Here is a 15,332-nt window from a genome sequence, read left to right on the forward strand (position 1 = left end):
TAAAAAAATTCAAAGAAAAGGTGAACTTTTGTTCTATTATAAGACGAAACACAACGTCGTACTTTCATTAATCGGAGGTTAATCGAATATTAATGACAAAACAGTACCTGGTAGCCGTAATAGAACGAACTCGAACGCCAATGCATTAATGCATATCATCAAGCGAGGGTCGTTTCTTATCTGGGTATAGTATTTGAACAGAGGATCGCGGCGTGAACTATACGAAATGCACACGACTTGCGGCTAGTGATGGGATAAAAGCGCTTCTAATCGCATTAACTCGTTAACTTGCAACATCAAAAGTTAAGAACATCGTTCAGCGTACGCAATATCTTTCGCGCGACAAATTCGCAATATCCAATATTACCCCGTTTATAAGAAACAGGCACAGATGCGCCCGTTTTCATGTATCTTGATAAATCAGCATTTTTATTAAATGTATAATCGAATAAGGTAACTTATTATTCTAACGATCACTTGTATAAATAATACAGTATTTTTCAAAGGGAATTAATCGTGATGAGGATTACTCTGTTTCATATATCTAGATATTGTCATAATTTCGAGTAAATAATCAAGCCAAAGGTATGCTTCAAATGTGCAGAAGAATACATGGATCGATACAATATGCAAAAAAGTCATTTTCAATATTTGTCAATATTCTTTTAAAAGATAATTAAAAGTCATTGCAGCGAGTGAGCTATTAGTTAACCCATTAAGTATGTTTATAAATGTTAAATGTTCATATCATAATAGATATGAAATGTCTTGAAACATTTGATGAACTGAGTGAGATTTTATTGTTTGGTGGAACTTGGGAATATTGTGCAACTATAAACGAATGGAAGTTGTATTATTACTCGTGTGTAAACATTTAGATCACCGTATTGCCCGAATATATATTTTGAGAGTTATTATTCCGATCAATTTGAAATTTGGCACGTATATTCAGCAAATGTTCCTTTGTTACCGAAACTGCAAAATATTGACTACAATATGCTATATTCTACTATATTAATAAAAAGAACGAGTCAATTCGAGAACCGAAAAGGGCAATTTTAATTAAAAATACTGCTTTCTCAACGATTTTCGACATTTCCTCTGTTTTTGAGTTTCCAATAACAGAGCCACTTTTCGAATTTAATATTTAACTTTACAATCAAAGAAATCGTGTCAAAGTGTCGAGATAATATTTTTCCTGGAAAATTATATACATGGATACAAGAAAAATCACATAGCTACTTGATTTACATATAAACATGCCTGAAAAGTTGCATGCTTATACGTTCTTTTGTTCACTTAAAAAAGTTTTTTGTAAATTTTATAAAAATGAGAATTCGTAAAGATCAATTCAACCAGTACAGGCAGGACATTTTTATGACGAGGGAACGCGAGTCGACGTAAAAATATTCGTTACGGCAGATTGGAAACGTAGTAATGGCAGTCTCGTTGTATTCGGAAACGACACTGTAATTTAATCTAGCCTGGAAGACGAGATCAATTGGCGATAAATTCCACGTCACTCGTAAAACGCGACGTACCGTATTGACGATAAAACACCCACGTAATACATTCGTGGAAAGGACATTTCGCGGAAAGGACGGAACAATCATTGGAACTCGCGCATTAGTACTAGCTGTAAATCAATTCAAGATGGCGGAAATACGATGTAAACCTCTTGGAAATCGATTCAGCGATTTATACGCCCCCATTGTACGTAGAGCCGAGACAACCGGCAGATGTTTACATTCTGCTATAAATTATAAAGTGAATCGGGCGTGTATTCTGAAAATCATCGATAAATTATTAATTTAAGCCCTGGAATCGAGCATCGTCCACTGGATCAGCACTTCTAGTTCTTTCGTTTCCTCTGTACAAGATGATGTACAAGAAAGCACGAAATCGGTAAATAAACTTAACAATAGTATTTTCAACTATTATTTTAAATACTACGATGTATTCGTATTATTGTTGTTCTCACGTCGATCAATTATTTGCCACATTACTTCATAATTTATTTCATCGAATTCAAAATCGAATAAAAATCATTCGATTAGGAATCAAGTAGTAAAATAATTCAGAAAAAATTATTTTCTTCTTTGAGAGAACTAACCTATAGATAAAAGACGGTAATATACAATCGAATAAGGTAACTTCTTATTCTAACGATCATCTGTATAAACATTTCGTTTAAACAATTCCTTAGTTCAGTTTTTCCCTGTTGTTCTTCGGTAAATGTATAAAAATTATAAATACTACTAAGTATTAATAAAGAAAACTGAAATATTTCAGCTTGCGTCACGCTTATTCATGTGTAAATTATTTTATTTGCAGTTCTTTGGCAAACTTCAATAAAAATGATAAATATTACTAAGTATTAATAAAGAAAACTGAAATATTTCAGCTTGTGTTACATTTGTTCACGATAATGTGCAAACTGTTAGTTGGTATATTTATAAACCAACTATGTAAATAAGAAAATAGGGGAAGAAAATTACACCGGTGAAATATTGTGAACGACTCGTCGAAGTTGAGTTTGGCAGAAAGAACTCACGCGGCCGAGACTCGTCGTTTCCACTCAAGGGGTTAAATTACCCGTGTGAAAGTGAGTCTCAGAATCTCATTATACGAGCTCGTAAACGTCGCTGTTCATTTCGATGGAACCTTGCGCCGTTCGATCGTATTAGCAACGTCGGACGAATTGACATTGTGACTTTGCAAAAAGTACCGGCCGTCGGAGGGCTGCTTTAATGGTGGCACGGACGTGAGTTTATGAAAGGCCGGTTTTTCTACGGGAACTGGAACGCTGTTTCCACGGCGCAACGGTAACGTTTGTCACGTTCGTATCAGAATGAACCGAGAACACGTTAACGAACCACCGCTCTACAAAACGAGTCGTGGAATGACGTTGCGCCGGGCCTGACACAAATGCAACGGCTCGCGTGTCCTTTCCACGAGAAAGCGAAAATTACCGTGTCAACCGAATGAGATAACTGGGTCTTTTCGTCCGAAGACGCACGAAGCTTTTTTCCAGTTACGGTGATCCCCGCTTTCGAGCGATCGTTTTCACGCGAAATTCGAGTAACGGAATTATGCCCACCGTTACGTTTACGTAGCGCGAACCACACACCTTTATCGACGAATTATTTATATTTTTCGTTACAATACCACCGATGAGCTTCTTTCAGTGAGAGTAACTCCAACGCGACTGCGATGTCTGGGTCTTCTCGGACCCGTAGGTGGAATACCGACTCGATCGATGCTTTTCTATATATTGTAAAAAGGAAGGAATAAATGCTACTTTTTCTATACTTGTTGCATCATTTAGCTTTACCATTGAGAAACAAATTTCAAAGATAAAAAATTGAATCGTTCCAATGATTTTGTTACACTTCTTCGATTGTTCTTAAATTTTTAAGTTTTACGCATTAAAGTGACCTATCTTATAAATAACAATTATATATTCTCGGTATTTACCAACTCCATGATTGCTTTCTGTTGCGGTATCGCTATATATCCTCCATTGATAATTCTCGAGATGACTCTAATTCGAATAATGCAGGTTTAGTTTGTTTCGGTATATTTCGTCCCCATGTGTAAATTCGTGAGACAATCACCTGTATGTACTTTTCGTAAGAATAGACAATGGTTTGTTCGTTTTCAGCGACACTTTCCGAAGAACTTTCGTATATCATCAATGACTCTTCCAGTTGTAAATTCTTACATCAGTAACGCGCCATCTTGGAAAATGCATTCGCGAATTTACAAGAAGCAATAATGTATTACTGAAAAGTACTTTTAAATGTGATATCTGATACTATGTGGAGTTCAAAAAGTATAAACTATCAATGAAAACTTTAATCGAGTAGAATCCCGATTATATACTTTAAAACATTCCATTTATTACTTTTATGAAGATTTTAAGCGAATGAAATAACTATAAAGTGGAAATAGAATGTATTCGCCTTACAGCGTGTTTTCTATACGGAATCAGTAATTTCTGGTACGCTCCGTGTTTAAATTAATATAGGCTATCTGACCTGCCGATTTCAATTTTATTATAGTCCTCATTGAAACAATGTAATTTGAGAGCGGTACAGTCAACCGTAGCAGCCGAGCTCGTGGGCGACTTTTTAAAGAGAAGCTTCAAAAAAATAAAACCATATTTTGCAAAATAAGGATTTGTTCATAATTAGCACATTGCAAAAATAATTGTTCGGCCTAACAACAAATTTATTCCATTCCTCTAATACTGTTGACAGTTTTAGAGTTAAAAATTGATTTATATTTTATTCAATTATTATTGATTTAACGCAAATTTCGACGTCCAGTATGTTTCGAAGAAATTTGAGTCCAGCAAAACAATTACCTACACCCTAATTGCTTTTAATTGCACATGGAGTATCATATGTGCTCATCTAGCTCAAAGTGTTGCTATGTAACTCAAAAAACTCTAAATATAGCACCAATATTAAGTCTAAATAGAGCATCAATATTAACTCTAAGTATAGTACCAACGTTAACTCTAAATAGAGCATCAATATTAACTCTAAGTATAGCACCAATGTTAACTCTAAATAGAGCATCAATAGTAACTCTAAGTATAGCACCAATGTTGACTCTAAATAGAGCATCAATAGTAACTCTAAGTATAGCACCAATGTTAACTCTAAATATAGCACCAATGTTGACTCTGAATATAGCACCAATATTGACCCCGAATATAGCACCAATGTTAGCTCTAAATATATCACCAATGTTGACTCTGAATATAGCACCAATGTTGACTCCGAATATAGCACCAATGTTGGCTCTAAATATATCACCAATGTTGATTCTGAATATAGCACCAGTATTAGCTCTAAACATATCGCCAATGTTGACTCTGAATATAGCACCAATGTTACCTCTAAATGTAGAAGTAAAATAATTTCGAATTAAGTGAATATTTAATGCTGCAGAATTTAAGGGATTCGATCGCATTTGACTGAAAATGGTCAAATTTCATGTGAAAATATTCGTTGCAGGCTGGTTCTCCGTTGTCTCGAACAACAGTGGTACTGGAAGTGCCAGGGTGTACAGAAGAGTGGGCGCATTGGTTCGAGCTGGTGTCCCGGCGTTTCTGCTCGCCAAACCTCTCAGAGCTTACACGCTGACACACTCCAAGATGGGTAAGTTTGGTAGTTTTCAATCGGATAATAAATCAGCTAGGTGGAACAGTCGCTTCACGTATAGCGCATAATTGCACGTTTCACGAGTAACGGTTACCCTTTCGCTCATTAAGAAGACAACACCGTTGCAAGTGATTACGTGCACGAATTACTATGATATGAATGCGCGATAATATAATTAACTGTTACAACGTTGGGTAATAATGGTTGTTACGTGGACACTTTTAATATCGTGATTACGTCTACATTCTCTGACAAGGAACCACCGCGGGCTGTTCGACGTTAATTTGATGTAAATTAACCTACTTCTAGACCAGGTAAAACGAAGGAACTTAGGATAATATAGTTAATATCCGCCACAACTTTCAACATACACGAGGTTATTACTGACGCCACGGATAAGAATCGATACTGTATACATACCGATCAGGACAATTAAAGATATCGTATCTTATTACTGACGACACGAATAAGAATCGATACCATACTTACACTGTTCCAGATAAATGACGGTATCGTATCTTATTATGTAAATGAGTTCTTTTGACGTTTTCGACTAGTGTGTTCCTCGATGTCCTAACAATAACGATTCGAATAACGGCATCGTTTCCAACGCAGATCTTAAAGACTCGATATTATTCGGTACAGTCGATTAGAATCTCCAACCGAACCACATGTGTAGCATTTACACATAGGGTGCAAACTAGAATCTGAGTACAGTGTCCTCTGCACCACCTCCCTTAAATAGCATTTTATTTATTGTAATCACTACAGTTCCTATTTTACTTAAGAAGATTATCACTTAAAACTAGAACTTCCTAAGTAGAGAAATAGGGTAATTATCTCTCAAATAAATGCTGCGCATTAGCATCTTCGAGTAGGCCCCAACCGAAGCACTTATAAATTCTAACTTTTCCTCAGAAAGAGTATGCAAACTAGAATCACACTAATACTATTTAATTTCTATACAATCTCTACGGTTGCTACTTTAACCAAATAGCCAAAATAATTACCACTCAAACCCGAATGTATACCAAAGCCTAACTTTTCCTCAGAAAGAGTATACATATTAGAATCACACTAATAAACAATAATCTCTACGCTACACCAACACCATTTAATTTCTATACAATCACTACTTTAGCCAAAACCACTCAAATCCAAATGTGTACCTAAGCCTAACTTTTCCTCAGAAAGAGTATACATATTAGAATCACACTAATAAACAATAATCTCTACGCTACACCAACACCATTTAATTTCTATACAATCACTACTTTAGCCAAAACCACTCAAACCCAAATGTGTACCTAAGCCTAACTTTTCCTCAGAAAAAGTATACAAACTAAAATCCTACTAACGAACAATAATCCCTACGCCACACCACCAGAATTTCATTTCTTCCAATCACTACGATTACCAACTTAACTGAAACAATTATCACTTAAACCCCAAAGTGCACCCAAACGTTCCAAGACCAGGTACACGGTGCAGTCGTGTCAGGAACCTATATCCGCGACAGATTTTCATTGCCCCAGATGGATAGGCTGGCAGGTCCTGAACACTCCTTTCTCACCCTTGCGTCTATCCTCAATGCGGAACACGATTATCTCTCGGATAGATACTACGGAAAGGTGGCTTCAACGCGGTATATAAGCGTAAAACCGTGGCGAAGGTAGGATTGTCGCAGCGTACGTCACTCGTCTAGTACGTGACAATGCATCCAAACCTGTGCGTGCACTCACGCACGATCCGCGCTTCGGATTATTCCCTTGGGTACAGCGACTGGCCGTGACACGAATGTCAATGTGTCTGTTAATGCGACTCTCCGGCGCGCTTGTTCGTGCTTTTAAACGTAGGCGAGAGGCACGTAACGTAATAGGCATGCGGGCCGGTGAAAGCCATTGGGGTTCTTACGATACACACGGGCGTTATGCCATTACGTACTATAACGATTATGGTCGCGCGTGAAAGGGGATTTCTATGAGCATCGCGGTGCCCGTGTCTCTCCTAGCGATATCTCGTAATTTCGCGTTTTTAACCCGAGACCACGTGAAATCGCGCACCACCAGGAACTCGGTATCGTTTCATTTCGTCGATCACTTTACAATTATCCCACTCGTGGCGATTTAATTATTCCAAAATTCAAAATTACAACCCGATCTCACGCTCCAACGATACTCGACAGACTGATGGAACTTTTGAAAATATTCGATCTTCCATCGATCGATATTTGGGTTCGAAAGGTGAAATACCTAGTTGGGGAAATATTTGAGAAACTAGTGGAGATGGAAAAAATTGAAATAGAAATATAAGAAATATTTGGATTTTGACGAGCAATCGTACGAATGTGAACTTTGTACAGGAAAAAGTAGGGTCACTGTGACCAATTAATTTCTTTTTTAAATATTCGATTACCTATAGTGGTACCATCTGTATTGCATGTCTTGGTGACATTTGTATTCAAATTTTATTATTAAGAACTAAATATTTCTTGTATTGAACATATTTTCTATCTGCGTTAGTTTTTGAGAGATTTAACGAAACAGATTTAACATCCACAGCTTGGAGTTTTATAAAACTTGAGGGCTATTGATCGAGTAATGTTACTCGTTATGTAAGATGGTGTTAGGTGTAGGACGTATAACGAAATAGTCCAGTAACTTTTACAAAATGACGAGATGAAGATTGATTTATTCCAACCTAAATTGCAAAGTGCATTAGATTTTTTAGGGGTCTTCATTGGTGGGAAAGTAATATGCGATGGAGAATTCAATTTGAACAAAATAAATATATTGAGAAACTGTAAAGTGATTCAAAGAAAGTACCTAGATGTCAGATGTCAAAAGAGGAGAGACTACTCACCTGTGGTTGGTGTATCATTAATTTCCAAGAAAGATATTTATTACCTCTTTCTCTGTATGGCTACCTCAACTCAACCTTATCAAGGAGCAGCAACTGGTAGTATATTACAAGGAGAGATCGTAGCTAAGAATAGTTACGATAATTAATATAAAAATGTTGAGAGATCTAGTACCCATGCATTTCAGTACGATTGACGTGCAAGAACCGACCGAGAGGGTGACACAGTTTGATTGAGAGTTGAGTTTCTAAATGACTGAATGAAAACTGACTTTCTGATGTTAGAGTATTCATACACATTCTATGTGCGTGGCATAATTTCCCTATATTTGCTTAGTAATATTTGTTCAGCTGATTCCACCATCTGGCAGATTTGAAGAGGTCAACCAGTGTATTATAACAAAAGTTTGACAGGATCGTCAAATTACTTATTCCAAAACTATCATCCTATACGGATATGTGCAAACTAGCAGACATTCGGTTTCTTATAAATGGACAGTAGTAGTTAATAGTACTGTAGTTGTTAATTAGACGAATTTGTATTTATATTTATATTCTTTTGAATAAGCAAAACTTTAGGATCGAACAAACGACTGCACTGGTACCTTCAAACTCTTTTACTTTATAATTCAGGCTATCTGTCAATTTTCAATCAATTTTTATCATCTCACAATAGTAAGCAAACACCGATTCTATTCAAATTGTTTTCAATTTTTTATTCAAATTTCAATTTACTTAAAGGAACATCCACAAAGTGTTCCCCTCCTCCCTCAATTAGGATGAAACTTTATAAGATTTCAGAACGGCCAACAATAAGGCACACGTATTATCGTCAGTTGCTGTAACTCGAATTTAAGGAATAAAACTACCCTCTGAAATTAGAAAATTAAACTTGTCAAGTAAACTTATCAATGTGTATATCTACAAAGTGGATAAAAAACAAAGATCGTTTCAGTTAATTCTGAATTTAAAACGAAAATGTTCCGTTGTATCGTTTTTTATTTTTGTTAAAAAATGTTGAGAATACAAGTGGTAAAAGTGATTCTTTTTTACTGTTTATCTATTTTCTACCAATGTATCATATCACTATTGTGATAAATCATACGAAACTTGTTTCGAAAACTACTTTGAACGTTTTATCAAGTTAGTATCGAGGAGGTGCAACTTTGAAGGATAGTTACACCCTTTAAGATTGAGTTACTTTAAAAAACATTCTTATTCCTTATTTCTGATCCTCTCCACAAACCCACAAAGCTTCGTCGAAGAGAAAGAGGTATTGCTTCGGGAATGGTTCGTGACAGTTGTCAATATGTATATCTACAAAGTGGATAAAAAATAAAGGTCGTTTCAGTTAATTCTGAATTTAAAACGAAAATGTTCCGTTGTATCGTTTTTTCTTTTTGTTCAAAAATGTTGAGAATACAAGTGGTAAAAGTGATTCTTTTTTACTGTTTATATATTTTCTACCAATGTATCATATCACCATTGTGATAAATCATACGAAACTTGTTTCGAAAACTACTTTGTACGTTTTATCAAGTTAGTATCGAGGAGGTGCAACTTTGAAGAATAGTTACACCCTTTAAGATTGAGTTACCTTAAAAAACATTCTTATTCCTTATTTCTGATCCTCTCCATAAACCCACAAAGCTTCGTCGAAGAGAAAGAGGGATTGTTTCAGGAATGGTTCGTGACAGTTGTCAATATATATATCTACAAAGTGGATAAAAAATAAAGGTCGTTACAATTAATTCTGAATTTAAAACGAAAATGTTCCATTGTATCGTTTTCTTTTTTTGTTCAAAAATATTGAGAATACAAATGGTAAAAGTGATTCTTTTTTACTGTTTATATATTTTCTACCAATGTAACATATCACCATTGTGATAAATCATACGAAACTTGTTTCGAAAACTACTTTGTACGTTTTATCAAGTTAGTATCGAGGAGGTGCAACTTTGAAGGATAGTTACACCCTTTAAGATTGAGTTACCTTAAAAAACATTCTTATTCCTTATTTCTGATCCTCTCCACAAACCCACAAAGCTTCGTCGAAGAGAAAGAGGGATTGCTTCGGGTATGGTTCGTGACAGTTAAATCAGAACAAATGCAACTTTCTGTCGCAGAAAATGGCAATCTAAGGGCACACTACACGAAGACGACGGTACGCGCGGGGGAAGTTCTACGACTCGCCGCGGTGTTCCAGGACACGCGGAGGGCGCCAGTATCCAGCGGTATTTCCGGTGTCGTTAGCGGCGTTCCGGAGGGTAAGAGTTCAAGGTCATCGGAACGAGATCAGTACGCGCAGTGTCTGGATTCCCATGGGCACGAGTTATTCGCACCGCTTTCAGCGAGAGGAGAATTTTACGCCACTTGCCAGAGCGGAAGTCTCGACACCGGAAGCGACGCCGTGTTGTACAGAGTTCATCAGCTTGCCAGAAGGGATCTACCTCTGAGGGTAAATTTATTCAGATTATTTCTTTACCGAAGAATACAAACTCTGACGAACTGGATTCGTGCTGAATAGATTCATTCCTTCCAAAATAATTGAAACATCTTACGACCTGATTCTTGTTAGGTTGTAATTATAATGATGTCTCGTTGAACTCTTTCGATACGGTGGGATTGATCGTGATTATGATACACAATGAATTGGTAATGGAAAATTATATAAATTGTCCAAAAATTACATCGACATACGTTAGACAGTTATTGGTTCAAACACGCAGATGGACGTGATAGTCTCAATAATACACTTAAGGGTTGAAGAAACAGTGGTGGGGATGAAATCCTGTTAAAAAGTCCGTGCATCGAATAAGGAAGTTGTCTCTTTCGTCCAAGTGACTTGTATCTTTCCAAAAAGAAAATCTCTGTAACGACACGCTATTAAATTTAATAACGAAGAACAAGCGATCGCTGAAGGAAATCATCGAGCCATTTATGGTTCTAAAATACTGATCAAGGAGTTTGCAATCCGATTGACAGGTACGGTTGGTCGCTGGACCTCTGCCAATACCATTGCCACGAGATTACAGCGGTCTGATGCAACTGGAAGGTGCAACGAGGGGCCCCATAGTCTTAGGTTGCGCAGTGCCACTGGTACCCGAGAGGCCTGTGCCAAATTCCACTGTCCCAGAACTCCTTGAATTGGTTGCCACAGGACCTACAGCACCTCGTGTGAAAAGGGCGCGGTTAGGCTGTCCTTCTGAAGCACGGTTGCTAGCTTCACCGAAGATGCAGCGACTACTTTCAGCTTGCAGGTAAAGATTAGTGTCACAACACTTCCACGAATATAGGTGTTACTGTAGACTCTGGTTCCACTGCCCCGCACTTCTGATGCCTAATGAACCTAGTTACGTACACGATAATCGACAAATGCCCAAATGGTTCTATTATTAAACTGCTCCTAGACACTAAGGGCAAAGTGTTAAATTATAATAGTAGGAATCAGGACATTCCATCAATTATACTAAAAAACACCTTTACAACTAGGTTTGGGAATTGATCAGACATTTCTATACAGGACAAACTAATAACAACTAGCGTCAATGTCTTGGAAACTATGAAAGTAGACTGAGTCAGTTTAGGACAAATGCCTGAATGGTTTTATTACTGAACTGATCCTAGTCACTAAGGGCAAACTGTTAAATTATAATAATAGAAACTAAGACATTCCGCCAATTATACTGAAAAACACCTCTACAATAAATATTGGGAATTGATTAGATATTTCCATATAGGACAAACTAATAACAAATAGCGTCAATGTCTTGGAAACTATGAAAGTAAACTGAGTCAGTTTAGGACAAATTTATTGTCAGTTTTATTACTGAACTGACCCTAGTCACTAAGGGCAAAGTGTTAAATTATAATAGTAGGAATCAGGACATTCCGCCAATTATACTGCAAAACACCTCTACAACTAGTTTTGGGAATCGATCAGATATTTCTATACAGGACAAACTAATAACAAATAGCGTTAATATCTTGGAACTATGAAAGTAAATTGAGTCAGTCTATGGTACCAATGCTCGTGATACTGATCATCGGTCACCAACTACAGATCTGTAGTCGAGTTTAACCATTCTCGAAAAAGCTTCAGTCGCGCCCAGACACGTAACTTTCATACTCACCCATCGACCATGTACCTTTATTCAATTTACAGAAGAGCCCTAGACCAGAGAGCCACGGAACCCCGTGTCGCGCCTCCGAAGCCACCCAGCAGCAACGGCCAACTGAAGGAGCTTCACTTGAAAGAGATTAAGTCGAAAACAGAAGCAAAGCCAATCCTTCAGAGCTTGAAAGAGGGTCTGGAGCACATCAAGAGAACGACTATCAGAGATCGCAGTAACAGCAGAACGAGCAACAACAACCACAGCATTCTCGACCGAATCTCGAGGATAGCTCAGGGTGGAAGGAGCAGAAATCCAGCTAAGAAGTCGGCCTCCTTCACGTTCGCCGTTCGCCCAGAAATTGGCATGAGATCCGAGAGATACGCCAGTTTGGAGTCAGAGACGAATCTACTCCAAGCGTCCGCTTCTTCGAGGCAACAGGTTCAACGGTCGGTTTCCACCAGCGTGTTGGAAGTTCAGACTCAACAGGACCTTGATCCACCATACTCCAAGGTTAGGGACAGTCTAACACCGCTGCCGTCCACTCCGCCACCGAAGACGGAGGAGATCTACGCTGAAATCTGCGAACCCACGAATGTCAGTCCACCTGAGGAGAAACCACCACCTGGAGGGAAGAATGGGACCAGAGAGAAAGACAGGGGATACGTGAAGCTGGCGCTATCGCAGTCGGAGATTTCTGACGCGAATGCTGGAGAAGACGAAGAGGGGATTTATAATACCGTATGCTGATCGTGATTCCACCTGGACCAAACGTGAACTGTGTTCCGGGGAAAGAAACTGTATCGTTAAACGAGACAGAAATGAAAGCTCTAGGATGAGCCGAGGGCTGGCGCATCGTCTTCGGATACCTAGGATTCAAGCTGCTCAAAACAATCGAGGGTTCATGTTTCTGAAGAGTCCTTTAGAGTTAGGTAAACATTAGAGAAGAATTATGTTACGAGGAAGCGAAGTTACGAACGGTAGGTACGAAGAGAATAATACTAATTCAAATGTCTGGACTCGTGGCAGGCTTTGCAAATTTTTTAAACATTCTTCCAGATACGGTCTGCGATACTTTCGTAGATACCTTGTCACTTTTTCTTTTTTTTTTTTAAATTTGTACAAGTTGAAATTTGAAACAGTTGGAAACGTAAGTATTGACACAGGGTGTCAAATGTAGTCAAGATTGCAAAGTATACCTTTTTGGTTGAATATATCATTTTCAAGAATCGCAAATTCGGTGATAAGAGTTCACGAAGAACATTGTCGAAGTATGGACAATTTGAATATTAGTTCACCAACGTGATTCGTTTCGATATCGACTGTACAGTAATTCCCGCTTTCGTGATAAAATCGGGGTTACCGGTTCGCTTGAAAACGGGGTGAGCAGTTTTATCGCAAACCGAGTCCGTAAAGAGTCAATGACTACATAAATGTGAACTATGATAAAATTCCGTTACTTGAATCCAATATAAAAAAAAAAAGAAACTGTTACTTAAAAACGGGAATCACTGTAACACGGCACTAAAAATTACTCACCTAAATACTTCTTGAAACATATTTTTGCATGTACCAGATTCGAACCGTGTTAAACAAGTCGCCGCGTACAGAGCTAATATTAAACGTCGTACAGCCTCGATCTAGAATAAAAGAACTGGAACGAACAGATCTCTTCGTCTAGGATGTTAAGATAAAATAGTCTCGATTCGAACGCGTCCACTCGTTCCTCTGCGAACTATCGAACAACTAGCTCGACTCGTTCGTAAAAAAACAAAACGTGATCACCCGATTGCTTTGAGCAGCCTGACTCGGTGTCTCACCGAAGTGCCTATCATCGTCACGTGTCCATTTACGAGCATTCGTCGTTGGATTCGTTAACAGCGTCGAAATTAGCCCTCGAAGTTCATTGATGGGAATAACACGCGACTTCCTGGGTCGAACTGGAGAACCGTTCTTGGCAAAATACGGCGCTGCGATGCACCGAGCGGAATTTACAACGCCATTTGCCGAAGAAATTATCCCTCCGAGGTCTTTTTCTCCCCTTTTCCCGAGCTGAAAGCGGCGGCGTCCTTCACGGGGAACCGGGCGGAAGATTTACAAGGCTGTTGACCGGGGAAAATGATCGCGTAATTACGGTCCCGTGCGTGTACAGAGGATGTAGCGGGCCTCTTCGGGACGCCGCGCGACTTCCGGTAGTGGGGAATCTGTGCTATGGCCGATCGATATTATTAGAACCGAGCGATCGTTTCTTTTCGAACGTACCGAAGCGTCCGTAACCGCGAGACGAGCCGCGAGCTGTGACAATAAAGTGACTGAATTTTCTCAAATTCGATAATACGAACGATAGAAGGAAAAGAAAAAAATAAAAAGGAACCTAACGTTTCGAAGGAACCAGAAACGTTAGGCGTGCACCTCGAAACGGTTCCTTCCTGTACGAATACACGCAAGAAGCTTCGCTATTCTTTGACACGTCAACGAGCTTCTGGATGTCTCGAACGATATCGAATCCTCTTGATCCTAGACGGACTGAGAGAGGATCGTGTGTTGTGTACCATTCTGTAAATTTCTTGGTACCATTTAATGTAGTGGTTGAAGCGGCGTCCAGGCATTTTGTACATTTGTTAATACTCTGCATGCTGGTTGTGAACGTTCGCAAGAAAACATTTGTAATTTTCTTACTGTATAGTTATTATTTTAAAATACACTCATTTGCAAGTAATCAGTACGTTTTATTTGTTTCGAATAACCCGAGTACCGGTGCATCGTTTCTGTCTGCAAAATTACCAGGAACTTTGTTTCAGGGTCTAATACGTCTGGATTGTTTTCAAGGAAATTATTTGCGTGTGCCTATACGTTGAGTCTTGTTAGAAACAAAAGTTTTTGATACGTTTTATTCTCTCTCGAATCTGGATCTAAACTGTATCAACTGACTGGTAATTCGGTATTGATTTCTAACTTCTTAATGAAAACTGACTCACTTAATTGGTGCAAGAAAATTATCTTTTTATTCGGGTTCGCCATATTCGTGTTGATGGGATAATGTGTCGTAGATTTCAAGAATTGTAGATTACAGAATACAAGAATCTCATCCCAGGATGACAATTAATGATATATCTATGTAAAAATTTAGAACAATCAAAACTATCCGTTTTGGAAGTCTATACAGGGTATCAACAAAAAGTGGTGC

At 38.2% G+C, this 15,332-nt stretch overlaps 1 protein-coding gene across 1 annotated transcript in view; it reads left to right on the forward strand.

Moving 5' to 3' along the window:
• The window catches only part of LOC143149077 (uncharacterized), an 88,163-nt gene extending 73,305 nt beyond the window's left edge, over positions 1 to 14,858 (forward strand). The window contains exons 3-6 of the mRNA XM_076316153.1: positions 5,028 to 5,171; positions 10,160 to 10,491; positions 11,019 to 11,293; positions 12,199 to 14,858. Of these exons, the coding sequence (XP_076172268.1) occupies positions 5,028 to 5,171; positions 10,160 to 10,491; positions 11,019 to 11,293; positions 12,199 to 12,895 (1,448 nt within the window). The 3' untranslated portion in view covers positions 12,896 to 14,858. The remainder of the gene's footprint in view (positions 1 to 5,027; positions 5,172 to 10,159; positions 10,492 to 11,018; positions 11,294 to 12,198) is intronic.
• Positions 14,859 to 15,332: the final 474 nt, after the last annotated feature.

The sequence above is a fragment of the Ptiloglossa arizonensis genome, chromosome 1, assembly GCF_051014685.1.
Source record: "Ptiloglossa arizonensis isolate GNS036 chromosome 1, iyPtiAriz1_principal, whole genome shotgun sequence".
Classification (NCBI taxonomy): Eukaryota; Metazoa; Arthropoda; class Insecta; order Hymenoptera; family Colletidae; genus Ptiloglossa; species Ptiloglossa arizonensis.